Source organism: Oncorhynchus mykiss, chromosome 19 (genome assembly GCF_057628025.1).
Source record: "Oncorhynchus mykiss isolate SJ-2025 chromosome 19, ASM5762802v1, whole genome shotgun sequence".
Lineage (NCBI taxonomy): Eukaryota > Metazoa > Chordata > Actinopteri > Salmoniformes > Salmonidae > Oncorhynchus > Oncorhynchus mykiss.
Genome location: NC_143040.1, coordinates 58366049 through 58379625, shown reverse-complemented (window position 1 = coordinate 58379625; position 13577 = coordinate 58366049). Strand labels below are relative to the sequence as shown.

The 13577-nt window shown below is 41.2% G+C and overlaps 2 protein-coding genes across 3 annotated transcripts in view; both read left to right on the top strand.

The window, feature by feature from the left end:
* LOC110498061 (filamin-A-interacting protein 1) overlaps window positions 1–1909 on the top strand; it is a 48099-nt gene extending 46190 nt beyond the window's left edge. For both annotated transcript variants that reach the window (XM_021574625.3, XM_021574627.3), the window contains one exon: window positions 402–1909. In XM_021574625.3, the coding sequence (XP_021430300.2) occupies window positions 402–608 (207 nt within the window). In that variant the 3' untranslated portion in view covers window positions 609–1909. The remainder of the gene's footprint in view (window positions 1–401) is intronic.
* Window positions 1910–4568: 2659 nt separating this feature from the next.
* On the top strand, window positions 4569–12042 carry LOC110498060 (cell cycle control protein 50A). The gene is made up of 7 exons (XM_021574624.3): window positions 4569–7706; window positions 7880–7999; window positions 8403–8510; window positions 8657–8741; window positions 9606–9749; window positions 9834–10046; window positions 10312–12042. Exons 1-7 carry the CDS (start codon window positions 7458–7460, stop codon window positions 10500–10502), a joined length of 1110 nt encoding a protein of 369 aa, XP_021430299.2. The 5' UTR covers window positions 4569–7457; the 3' UTR covers window positions 10503–12042.
* Window positions 12043–13577: the final 1535 nt, after the last annotated feature.

The window sequence follows — 13577 nt, the reverse complement described above, 5'->3', positions numbered from 1 at the left end:
CTTTGTGGGGCAAATGGTAGCGTGACAGAGTGAGCTTTATCAACAGCCCTCCAGACAACAGAGCTCTAATGATGTGGCAATCTGCCACCATGTTACAATCATCCTGTCACTTATAGCTGCTGCTCAGTGTGTTCATTCTCACACAAACACCCTTACTGACAGAAGAAAGGCAGCACATAGCCAGTAGGCTGCCATACGCCGTAACATGACTCTCAGCATTACTCCCCCACTGAGTTGGTCTTGAAAGAAGGACAGTTCCTATAGTATATGTTCTCTAAGGGAAATGTTTTCATTGATATTCCCCCTCAGTAATTGATCCTTTTCTTCTACCCGTTTCTCTGTTGTGGCCTCCTCGTCTCTCACCCCCTCTCCTCTTTCTATCCTATCCCTTTATCGCCCAGCATGATGTCCACCCACCCCGGGCAGGGCTCACCCGTATCCCCATGTCCAAGGGCCTGAAGACGGGCAAAGCCATGCTGGGAGCCCTGGGGATGTCTGGAGGAATGAGGCTGGAGCAGAGAGCAGAAAGCCAGTCCATGAGGATAGAGCTGAAGAAATCTACAATCAGCAGCACAACAGCCTTTCAAAATGGAGGGAAAAGCTGTTAGAGCCAGAGACACTAACAGGGAACTGAAGTCAAACAAGCTGCCAACCCATAGTAATGTTCTATGGGTCAAAGGTGCTCAGTATAGAGGCACCATTAAATGACCTGGAGACAGAGAGCGAGGGGGGATTTTCAGACAAGGGAAAGTCGTTTGGCTCCTCTCTATTGAGCAGGAGCCTGAGTTGATCATTGTGTTCTTGTCTAACTGAAAACAGTACACATATCTAATATATTATATTTTTAGAAACTATTTATATTCTGTTCTCAGTGTGTGTAATGTGGATGAAATCAACTGAACTGCGTTGTTTGATAAGCGCTGGCATGTGTGCATTTTGTAAGGGGAGGGTGTATTGTCAGGTAGTTCTGCTATTAACTGCTAACTAGTTCTGCTATTAACTGCTATTAACTGCTTCATGTACTCATGTACTCATTAGGGGACTGCTTCACCTAGTGAGCTTTTCATTATGCATTTTTGTACTGCATTTAATATGGAGGCCATATCATTTGGTTTGCAGCAAATTAAACGTGTCCTTTTTATGTAAAGTTTTTTAAATAACCATTATTTTTTTTGAAAGATGACCTACAGAATATTGTTTTGAGAATACATGCAACATTGAGTGGACAATGTTAATGTTCTCATTATTTTAGATGCATTCTTTGGGCAAGGCATCAGTTGAACCAGACTCACTATAGTAATTAATTCATCTCACATTCATTTACTGACTAGGCAGTGTTTGTATTGACTTACTGTGTGTTATGAAATTGGAAAATATATAAACAGGAAAATATATCAAAACAAATGGCCGTATACATCAATGCTTCTGCTGTGATACACTGGAGAGCCAAATTGTCACAGTCATCTTTCAATTGTGGAGCGCTCACTTGCCATAGAGCAATTAAAATCAACTCGTTTAACAAGCTGCCTGTGTCTACAATCACCAACCATGTGCCCTCTGAATGAAAGAATAATATTGTTTCTAATTTGCTCAATCGACCAATGAGAGAATCAAACCAGTGTCATTAGATGGGTTTGTTGTGAGTCAAAGCGTAACTAGCCTGAGACCCCTTATGGGAAATGTATGTATAGAAATATAGGAATTCAAAATGCATCAAAATATATTTTGTAATGTCTATGCCATAAATAAAATATCTCTACATGTTTTAAATGTGTATAAAATAGACCTGCCTTTACAGTTTAACGTAACTCAATGCACAAGCAATGAGCATTGTCAATTATAATAGAACACATTGAATTAATGTGAACATGATGAAACAATTGAAAGAAACATAAATTGTAATACATTTTCTATGATGGTCTTTTTTGTATGCTGATTTGGATATGAGCAAATTCACTCAGAGCAAATGGCCTGTGGGACAAAAAGAAGAATGGTTCATATATGGCTGAAGTAGCAGGGATGTTAAAGTAAAAGCTCAGTTGAGGAGGTGAATAGATACATTTTGGAAGGATTCAGTCAAACCTCACTAGGGTAGATTGTCATGTGACACAACCATTGATGCCATGAGGTCAAAGTGTGAGGGAGGGAGCAGGCCAGAGAGCTTTCGAGAGAGTGGTCCAGGCCCCTGGCTTGGAGGCTTTGAGATGGTCACATCAATGTAGGGGATCTGCGGCCCCATAGACTTGCGGTTGATGTTAGCAGGAAATCACCAGAGAAAGCTATGATTGGCTGACAGTCTTGGAGCTAAACCTAGTGTAGTGTAAAGCAATATTCAAGTATAGAGCACCTACAGTCAGTCAGTCCAGAAAAATCTACCACTTGCAATCTATTACATCACTGACATATACATCCATCCCTAACATAAATATTATTTGGGCGCTTTGTGTCACAAATTAGTCAGTGAACATGGGGTTAGAATAGAATATAAAAAATTAAAATGAGAGTATTTTCCCAGAGGGAACTTCAGTGAAGTCTGAATAAGGTAAACTGTAAATCATATAGACTACAGTGAATTGAGATATAACGTATTGTAGCCTCATCCTATGAGGATGATATGTCCAGTGTCACATGTAAACATAATGAAACAATGAGTGCATATTTTAAAATCCACTGCGACACAAGGTGATCAATTCAAAATGTTAAAAGGTGCAATATGCAGAAATTGCTCCGCCATTTCCTTGTTGCTAAAATTCGAATAGTTCGCCTAATTTCCGTTGAATTTCTGTCCATGCAGTGCTTATAGGCGTCTGGTATCCAACGTTACAGTGCATTAAAAATCACCTACTGTAGAGAATCATTGTACCATCTAGACCGCTTTTAAATATATTTTCAACTGTTTGAAGACGGTGTATTAATCAAATGTAAAATACGTAAGAAACTAAATTTAAGAACGGGGAGCATAGAAATAGCGCACATAGAACAGATCTACCACTTCTTAGACTTGCTTTCAACTAGTGTGCAACTGCAGCCCGCAATTCAGTGTGTTCCTGCATGTAGGCAGTTCCTTCATGAACACCCACAAGCATCCCATCGGTTCTTACATGAATGCCCCTCCTTGAGCGTTCCTGCATGACAGTTTTGAATGTGGGTCAAAAGGGAAAAATATGTATTATCTGAATTGTTTTGACCCTGCTAACTAGCGGGAGGGATACCAGTAGAGTGTCCTTCACTCCCACCCGCCAAATACCTGCCCTCATCGCGGTTACCATATCTGTAACTGCGATGAGGCTACCCGGATAAAGCACTAAATAAACTTCAGTTAGTGCTAAATACGGCTGGAGGCAGGGCTTTCTCCTATAGAGCTTCATTTTTATGGAATGGTCTGCCTACCCATGTGAGAGACGCAGACTCGGTCTCAACCTTTAAGTCTTTATTGAAGACTCATCTCTTCAATAGGTCCTATGATTGAGTGTAGTCTGGCCCAGGAATGTGAAGGTGAACGGAAAGGCACTGGAGCAACCAACCGCCCTTGCGGTCTCTGCCTGGCCGGTTCCCCTCTCTCCACTGGGATTCTCTGCCTCTAACCCTATTACAGGGGCTGAGTCACTGGCTTACTGGTGCTCTTCCATGCCGTCTCTAGGAGGGGTGTATCACTTGAGTGGGTTGAGTCACTGACTTGGTCTTCCTGTCTGGGTTGGCGCCCCCCCCTTGGGTTGTGCCGTGGGGGAGATCTTTGTGGGCTATACTCTGTCGTCTCTTAGGATGGTAAGTTGGTGGTTGAAGATATCCCTCTAGTGGTGTGGGGGCTGTGCTTTGGCAAAGTGGGTGGGGTTATATCCTGCCTGTTTGGCCCTGTCCGGAGGTATCATCGGATGGGGCCACAGTGTCTCCTGACCCCTCCTGTATCAGCCTCCAGTATTTATGCTGCAGTAGTTTATGTGTCGGGGGGCTAGAGTCAGTCTGTCATATCTGGATTATTTCTCCTTTCTTATCCGGTGTCCTGTGTGAATGTAAGTATGCTCTCTCTAATTCTCTCTTTCTCTCTCTCGGGGGACCTGAGCCCTAGGACCATGCCTCGGGACAACCTGGCATGATGACTCCTTGCTGTCCCCAGTCCACCTGGCTGTGCTGCTGCTCCAGTTTCAACTGTTGTGTTTGCGGCTATGGAACCCTGATCTGTTCACCGGACGTGCTACCTGTCCCAGACCTGCTGTTTTCAACTCTCTAGAGACAGCAGGAGTGGTAGAGATACTCTCAATGATCGGCTATGAAAAGCCAACTGACATTTACTCCTGAGGTGCTGACCTGTTGCACCCTCGACCACTACTGTGATTATTATTATTTGACCATGCTGGTCATTTATGAACATTTGAACATCTTGGCCATGTTCTGTTATATAAAAAAAATCTCCACCCGGCCCAGCCAGAAGAGGACTGGCCACCCCTCATAGCCTGGTTCCTCTCTAGGTTTCTTCCTAGGTTTTGGCCTTTCTAGGGAGTTTTTCCTAGCCACCGTGCTTCTACAGCTGCAGCTTCTATTGCTTGCTGTTTGGAGTTTTAGGCTGGGTTTCTGTACAGCACTTTGAGATATCAGCTGATCTAAGAAGGTCTATATAAATACATTTCACATTGATTTGATCTGTGGGAAAACAGTGCCAGACATCTGGGGGCGAAGGACACTGTCTACCGGTCGCCCCGTCTCCCGCTAGCACAACACTATGGTGGGTGATAAGTGCCAGCATACCCCATAGTGCCCAATAGGCAGGGAGAAGGACACTACCGGTGTACAGCTAGCTAGCTATCGTTGTGGCAACCACCCCTTCTTCGGTGGGGCTTATCAGTGGCTGGCATCCTATGTTATTGTGCATTAACACCACCTAGTGTACTGGAGCCAGTGGCGATTTTAGTATGATGGGGCAAACTAAATCTATTTTTTTATACATGCCAGCAAAGACACTACACAACATTAAACAATACATTCATTGTACTATAACGTGGAGTGAATCATTACCACTGCTACACCTACCTATCAGTGAAGCCTCATCTGACAGCCAAAAAGATCATTCAGCCTCATTTATTTACTGCCTTTTTAAAAACCATACCTGACGTGCTTAAATAAATATGGTTTCTACTAACTCCTTGTGGATTTCTGTAACTCAATAAGAATCGCATTCTTCTTCAAAATGAACAAATGCCGACATGATTGAGTTTTGAACCATACAGAAACATGAATACATTTATTTTCAGTAAATTCATAATGTTTGATCTTCATCATTAACACTTAGAGCTAAGTATAAGAAACTGCACGCAAACGACCTGCGACAAGGTAGGCCAAGTCGTTCGGCACTTTCAAAATGGACACTGACTGAAATTAAGATACCAAGATGTTGAGGCCTTAACTTTACTCTTCTTTAAGTCATCACAGAGAGAGAGAGACACAGGCGAGAGAGACGCGGTATGCCTACCATTTTAAGTATTTTATAAGACCTACAGCATGTGGTCTAAAAAGGAAGGAAAATACAATCACGAGGGTCCACTTTTAAAGACAATATACCAACACACAGACAGCGCACCGCACAAACATAACAGCTCTCGCAATATCAATTGGAATTACATGGGTCTATTACTGATCTTTTTGTAGAATTATTTGGGGGGAAATTAGGAAGAGACTGTCACTGGCAAACACAGTTACATGCCCAACAACATTATATTGTACCCCGTCCTCGTGGAGAAAAGCACATTGGCTAATTATAATTCACAAAGTAAGCAAAACAATGAAATGCATCATTCCAATATTTCCTAAAATTATTAATAAGATACTAATGATATAGACATGTATAAGCAATATAACAATTGGGAACAATGAGCGGATAAGAGGTAAGCCGTAATTTTGATTAAGACAAATGAGCTAGCTAAAATGGATGTATTTGTTCAGCACTTTTGAAACAGGCAGCGCAGAAATCAGAACATAGGCCGTTCTTACAGTATTCTCCCTGTACAACAAGTCAGAACCATAGGATAAATAAAGGGGGCATATAAACAGACAATGAAAGCACTTACAATATTCGATGATGACATTTCTCTGAAACAGGCTATAGGTTACATGTGCACCACCAAGTCAGAACAGTAGGATAAGTTCTGAGGGGGAGAGGAACAAAATTCTTACATACTGACCACACCGCCCACGTCACGTGCGCAAGCGTTGCAAAATAAATGTACACATACATGTTATTCAGTCATTGCACCCACACTGCTCGAGTCTGCGTAGCCAGGCGCTATAATAGAACGTGGTTCCATTTGGAACACTTGACGCACTGCAAGTCCAGCTCTCCCATCTCCTCATTGGTTTTTAGAAACATATACCCACGTGGGTGATTGAAAGATGAACTGAGGTCCACACTCAAGTCCAGTTGGTGGTGGTAACGCACCTTAAAGTTGGTTGCCATCCGCCATATAAAGTCCAAAGAAGAAGAGATTACTAGAAAGAACCCTTTTATCTGTGGATTAATTGTCAGTGTAGAGGATATTGTACATTTCAGGTAAAATAAAAACCCAATGTTTATATCCCAGGACAAATCAGCTAGCAACAGCAAGCTAGCTAGTTAAATTGACATAAATGTGTAATGATTTTTGACCTGTCCCCAAATTAATATAGTTGGTTCAGAGCTCGTTTTGATATTTCAACCTGCGTCAGGTGTGAGTGGACAAAATCAACATGCGCACAAGCGGTGTGTGTGTGTGTGTGTGTGACATATATATAAAATTATGAGCTAGAGCCCCACCTGCCCTGAATGACAGGTCACCAATGACTGGAGCACCCCTGCCTCCGGCCTGTCCTTTAAAAATGTAACAATAGAAGTATAAAGAGGGATCCTGCAAATGCAGATATGCCCACATGCAAGAACGCCCGGACAGCGGCCCGCAATTGCATCCTTCATGCTTTCAATGAGAATGACAGATCTATATAACACACATTTTTATGTGAATTGGTCTTCGCCAAAAAGTTACATATTGCAGCTTTAACGATGAATACATCCTATACAACAATAAATATTTATTTTTAATTATAATTGAACATTGTCTGTTCGGATGGGAGTTTCAAACCTCTGCCTCACACCGAAGAAATTATTCCGATTAATTTATATTGTCTCACAAGGGTATTTTTTTTAGAGAATCAGAGGGGCGTGCACTTTACCTGATCACGTGCAACATCCTTGGATTAATAGAAATTTCCTGATTTAGTCTCATAACTGCCTACTTTCGCTCTCACGGTAACTCGAAATTCCCACCAAAGGAAATCCACAATGTTTGTATTTTTTAAATGATTACATTTAACGCTACGTAACATTATCGAGAAGATAACGGGTTGATTCACTTAGAAACGAAAGTTTACTCGCGACAGCCAGCTGTCACTGTTGTTGACAGTGTGGATTATTTTGTTCGACGAGAACTGCAGACATGATGGCGTCTAGCTACAACGCCAAAGAAGAGGACAGACACCAGCCTGGTGCTACGGGCCATGTAGGCTCAGGAACTATGACAAATAAAATGCCGGACAACACTGCGTTCAAACAGCAAAGACTGCCCGCTTGGCAACCTATTTTGACAGCCGGCACTGTTCTTCCTGCTTTCTTTGTAATTGGTCTCCTCTTCATCCCCATCGGCGTTGGGCTTTTCGTGACGTCAAACAACATCAAAGAGTTCGAGGTAACGTTAGCTAACAATCCATAAAGTATAGGTACCATAGCATAGTCAATTCATTTTGATTGTGTATGGGTTAACGCTGTTGGCTAGCTAAACATCTTTCAGTTTGTCTGCTTTGAGTGTAATTGCTAGCTAAATTGACGCTAAGTGTTATTGATCATCTCCCTAATTTACAGATTGATTACACTGGTGTTGACATGTCAAGTCCGTGCTACAGCTGTTCTCAAAGCTACAGCTGGAACAACACAAAGTCATGTACCTGTTCCGTACCCTTCTCTCTGGATCAACCATTTGAGGTAAACTGAACATAACTTACAACTTGATTTACCCTTTTGGGTCCTCAAAGTACTGTATAATCACAATTAAATGTTTAGACAAGTCAATCGGTAATAACTGGACTGGAGGCATACTTAGTGTCCATTAGCTGCTCTATTTAGAAACACTTAACGGTCGGCCTCTATCCAGAATCAATCATTACTTTTTTACACCATTTCCCTGAATGTTATTTATTATGCACTCAAATAGATTTTACAGGATGATGTTATTATGTGAAGGAAATCCTTATTTAGACTCTCAGCCTCCTGCACTTTCATCTTGGAGTTGCAGCATTGTTGCAATGTCTTATGAAGGCCTATTCTCTCATCCGATGAATAACTAAACTAATTTATTACTCATTGATCTGAAATTCTTCCCCGACAGAGTAACGTCTTCATGTACTACGGATTGTCCAACTTTTATCAGAATCACAGACGCTATGTGAAGTCCAGAGATGACAGCCAGTTAAACGGAGATAAGACTTCTCTACAGGTATGGTACAGGTACACTAAATTGTGAGGGCGTAAGCTACATCTGTCAAGTATCACATTATACATTGAATAGATGTCGGCCTAATTGTTAGCTTTAAACATCCATTATTTTTACGCTGCACTGAATCTTCTTGGCACTCTTTACAGAGCCCCAGCAAGGAATGTGAGCCGTATCGCAGCAGTGACAAGCCTATTGCTCCATGTGGTGCTATCGCCAATAGCCTCTTCAATGGTAAGACTTGAGGGCGGAATTCACTTAACAAATAGTTGCCATTTTCGGTTCCGCAGTCTCTTAGTAACATTACGGCACACACCAATGCGCAACTACAAACTTATATAAAACTATTTACAGTGCATTCGGAAAGTATTCAGACCTCAGTTTGGCTGGGCAGCCATCTCTAGGAAGAGTCTTGGTGGTTCCAAACTTCTTCCATTTAAGAATGATGGAGGCCACTGTGCTCTTGGGGACCTTCAATGCTGCATTCGTTTTTTGGTACCCTTCCCCAGATTTGTGCCTCGACACAATCCTGTCTCGACGCTCTATGGACAATTCCTTCGACATGGCTTGGTTTTTGCTTTGACATGCACTGTCAACTGTGGGACCTTATATAGACAGGTGTGTTCCTTTCTAAATATAGTCCAATCAATTGAATTTACCACAGGTGGACTCCAATCAAATTATAGAAACATCTCAAGGATGATCAATGGAAACAGGATGCACCTGAGCTCAGTTTCGAGTCTCATAGCAAAGGGTCTGAATACTTATGTAAATAAGGCATTTCTGTTTTATTTTGAACGCATTAGCCAAAATATCTAAAAACCTGTTTTTGCTTTGTCATTGTGGAGTATCGTGTGTAGATTGAGGTGGGGGGAATGTTTTAATGAATTTTAGAATAAGGTAACGTAACAAAATGTGGAAAAAGGGAAGGGGTCTGAATACTTTACAAATGTACTGTAGATAAACGTCTACCTATTTGGACCAACCCTTGACTAGAGTTTTTGGAGTGGCTTTACTCTAGTTTGCCATGAAGCATCAGTGTTGGTCCACTATTTCAGAGACCAGGCTTGCTATTGACTGCCATGTATTTCTCATCAGACACTCTGGAGCTCTATTACATTGACCCCAATGGCTCCAGAACCGCAATTCCTCTGGTAAAGAAGGGTATTGCATGGTGGACGGACAAGCATGTCAAATTCAGGAACCCCAGTGGAAACAACAACCTCACTGTAGTTTTCCAAGGTGATTTGCATACCATGCAAAATGACACAACTACCTTGTAATAATCAAATTATCATGACTGACTTGGCCTTTTTCCTCCTTCAGGCACAAGCAAACCTGTGAACTGGAGAAAGCCTGTCTTTGAGCTGGACCCATCAGACTCTGACAACAATGGCTTCATCAATGAGGATTTCATTGTGTGGATGAGGACCGCTGCCCTGCCCACCTTCCGCAAGCTGTACCGCATCATCCAGAAGAAGCCCAACAACATGACCCCCACGTTGCCCCGAGGAGAATACATCCTGGAGGTCACCTACAGTATCCTTTTGAGAAAGACTGCAATACATCACAATCTAGAGATTCGTGGCAGGCATATGTTTGTATTGAGTGAACATTGCACATAGGAGACAGAGCCAAATGAGTTTGTGTTCAGTTATAAACCTATGTAGAGTACAATGCTTACTGTAATAAATCTTTATTCTCTTTTACCATTCACAAAGTCTACATAAGACACATAATTTTATCTTTAGAATCCTTGTGTCCAGATGTGCTGCTGTCATTTTCTTTAACCATGTGACCTCAGATTACCCCGTGCGGAGCTTCGATGGGAGGAAGCGCATGATTCTGAGCGCCATCTCCTGGATGGGTGGCAAAAACCCCTTCCTGGGCATTGCTTACATCACTGTGGGATCTGTCTGCTTCTGCCTGGGCTTAGTCCTCCTCAGCATCCACTACAGATATGGCAAACGTAACAGTGCAGATATTTCCAGCTGAAGGCCTTGCTCATATGGAGACCCTACCTCCTCCTCCCTCTGCATGCCTGGGTCTAGCCACCACTAGTTTGCCCTGCTCTGGACTGCTTGCTGATTTAGCCTGGATGCACTGCTCTTTGTTTGTTAAAATGTTTGTTTTGTGTTGTAATGTTAGCTCACTCATTCCCACCTCCAGTGGAAGGCTGCAGTCAGGTGTTTTTTCAGAAGGGTGATTATATATAATTTCAGCATGTTCTAGATATCTGTTGTAAAGAACTTACACCATTGCGGATTCTCGTGACAAAGGTCTGTTCTACACAATATATGTCTGTAATATTGTGCCCTCCTGAAAAAGGCCTGTGTGTGTGTTACACCCTGTAAATTAATGGGATGAGACACAAAAAGGCTCTGGAAGCTTAGGATACTGTGTCTTTGTACAAGATGACTGCTGAAAATGTTCTCTGTGGTTCTGAAGTACATAGTGTTTGTATTATCTTTTTATCGTATCTCAAAAGACAACATGTATATTATTTGAGCAATGTATGTTGTATGGCTTGATGGCACTATATTTTAATGTAAGTTCCACACACATATTATTCTGTAATATTTCCTGTTTGTGAATGTACTAATGTTTTTAATTTACATACCTCTGAGGCAATTTCAAACAGTTTTGAATTGGGGAAAAAAAGTTCATAGACATGTTGATTGTTTAAGCATATAAGCAGTTATTGATGTGATCGAAAAAATGTTCACTTATCGATTTTATTGCCGCTCAACAAAAGAGATCTTATTGAGATTGGTTTGTCAATGTTTAATCACATTTTTATTTTGATCAATTACTGTATTGGTCAAACTGGTTTTCTCTAGTATGGTATGTGTGAAATCCTATTTTGTCCTCTTAGGATACAGCCATAGCCAACTTGATCTGAAGGTTTTATGGACCAATGCTGTTGACGTTGTCTCTACAATGGAACTTTTTGACTTGACTATGAAAATGCATTTTAAAACATTTAACAAGCTTCATTTCAATGTTGACCAAATGCTATGCATTTTAAAAGTGTTACATTTGTTATGCAGTACTTGAATTTTTATTTAGGTTTTCTTTGTTTTTTAAAGCTAATTCTGCCCTTTTATTCTTTAATATATTGCATTGGATAATCTGCTGATATTTCAAAAGTGAATCAAATGTGAGAAATGATATTTGCAAGTTATTGATTGGTTTTTATTTCACTCGTCAATGTTAATGGAAATTAAATGTGAGGTGCACTCCTGGGTGTTGCCCAATGATGGAAATAAACCCTAGAATTTGCTTGCTATGTTTTGGCTAATGAGGGGCTTTGCAGCCAACGATCAGCTATATAAGTCCCACATACACGTAGGAATGAATGGAATTATAGAGTATTTAATTTCAAGGACAAAAGTACATATTGTATTGGGGACAGTAAAATGAGAACTTTCAAAATAAATGTTTATTTTTAGCTTACAGAATATGATTAAAGTATGCATTAAGCTGTCTGTAATAGAATAAATGTGACAAATAAATGTAGACATTAGTAAATGTATTTCTATAGCTTCCAAATTATTTTACAATGTGGGGGAGTGCCAAGATGGAGGTGTGGGGGCTTTAAAACAGCGCTCCCTGTCAGTCATTTAGTGTATATATAAAACTGGCATTGCCCCATACCAAGTTATTTCACACACACACACACAGGTATTCTATCACAATTTCCACATTTCAGAAGTTACTGACTCTCAGTTGCCAACTGAATGTCAGGCCAGGCTTCTCTAAATTTGAGCAGAGAACACACCAATTGCCAGTCACTTTCCACCATACGGGGAAACTGACTTTTTCCAGATTGGCAGCAACCACCTTCATAGACTACGGTGAGCGTTTCATCCCATGTAGGAGCTGCACCTACTTTTCACAATTCCGGGATAATATTGTCCGACCAATTTTCCAAGGTGGAAACTGTCAGTTTATTGAGGAATATACAGTACCAGTCAAGATTTGGACACACCTGATCTTTCAAGGGGTTTTCTTTATGCTTACTATTTTCTACATTGTAGAAAAATAGTGAAGACATCAAAACTATGAAATAACACATATGGAGCATGTAGTAACCAAAAAAGTGTTAAACAAATGTAAATCTATTTTTTATTCTTCAAAGTAGCCAACCTCTGCCTTGATGACAGCTTTGCACAGTCTTGGCATTCTCTCAGCCAGCTTCACCTGGAATACTTTTCCAACCTTCTTGAAGGAGTTACCACATATGCTGAGCATTTGTTGGCTGCTTTTCCTTCACTCTGCGGTCCAACTCATCCCAGACCATCTCAATTTGGTTGAGGTTGGGTGATTGTGGAGGCCAGGTCATCTGATGCAGCACTCCATCACTCTCCTTCTTGGTCAAATAGCCTTTACACAGCCTGGAGGTATGTTGGGTCATTGTCCTGTTGAAAAACAAATTATAATCAAATTATAATCCCACTAAGCGCAAACCAGAACTGTCATGTTCAAAACATATTGATACAACAGTAGCTAAGATTAGGAGAGGTCTGTCCATAATAAAGTGCTACTCTTCCTTCTTAACAACCCTATCAACAAGGCAGGTCCTACAGGCCCTAGTTTTGCTGCACCTGGACTACTGTTCAGTAGTGTGGTCAGGTGCCACAAAGAGGGATTTAGGATTAGGAAAATTGCAGTTGGTTCAGAATAGGGCAGCACAGCGGGCCCTTAAAAGTACATGGACAGCTAACATTAATGACATGCATGTCAATCTCTCATGGCTCAAAGTGGAAGAGAGATTGACGTCATCACTACTTGTTTTTGTAAGAAGTGTTGACAAGCTGAATGTACCGAGCTGTCTGTTTAAACTACGGACATCCCAAGGCCAGAACAGACTATGGGAGGTGCACAGTAGTACATAGAGCCATGACTACATGGAACTCTATTCCACATCAGGTAACTGATGCAAGCAATAGTATCAAAAAAAATGGAAAGGTAAAAGTACATCGTATGGAACAGCAGGGACTGTGAAGACACACACAAAGGTACAGACACACGCATACGTATACATTGTAATATTGTTGTATGGTGGTA

Coding starts and splice junctions, on each gene's coding strand:
- LOC110498060 (XM_021574624.3), top strand. CDS start 7,458: ATGATGGCGTCTAGCTACAACGCCAAAGAAGAGGACAGACACCAGCCT. Junction 8,511..8,656: donor GAGATAAGACTTCTCTACAG/GTATGGTACAGG, acceptor CACTCTTTACAG/AGCCCCAGCAAGGAATGTGA. Junction 10,047..10,311: donor CATCCTGGAGGTCACCTACA/GTATCCTTTTGA, acceptor ATGTGACCTCAG/ATTACCCCGTGCGGAGCTTC.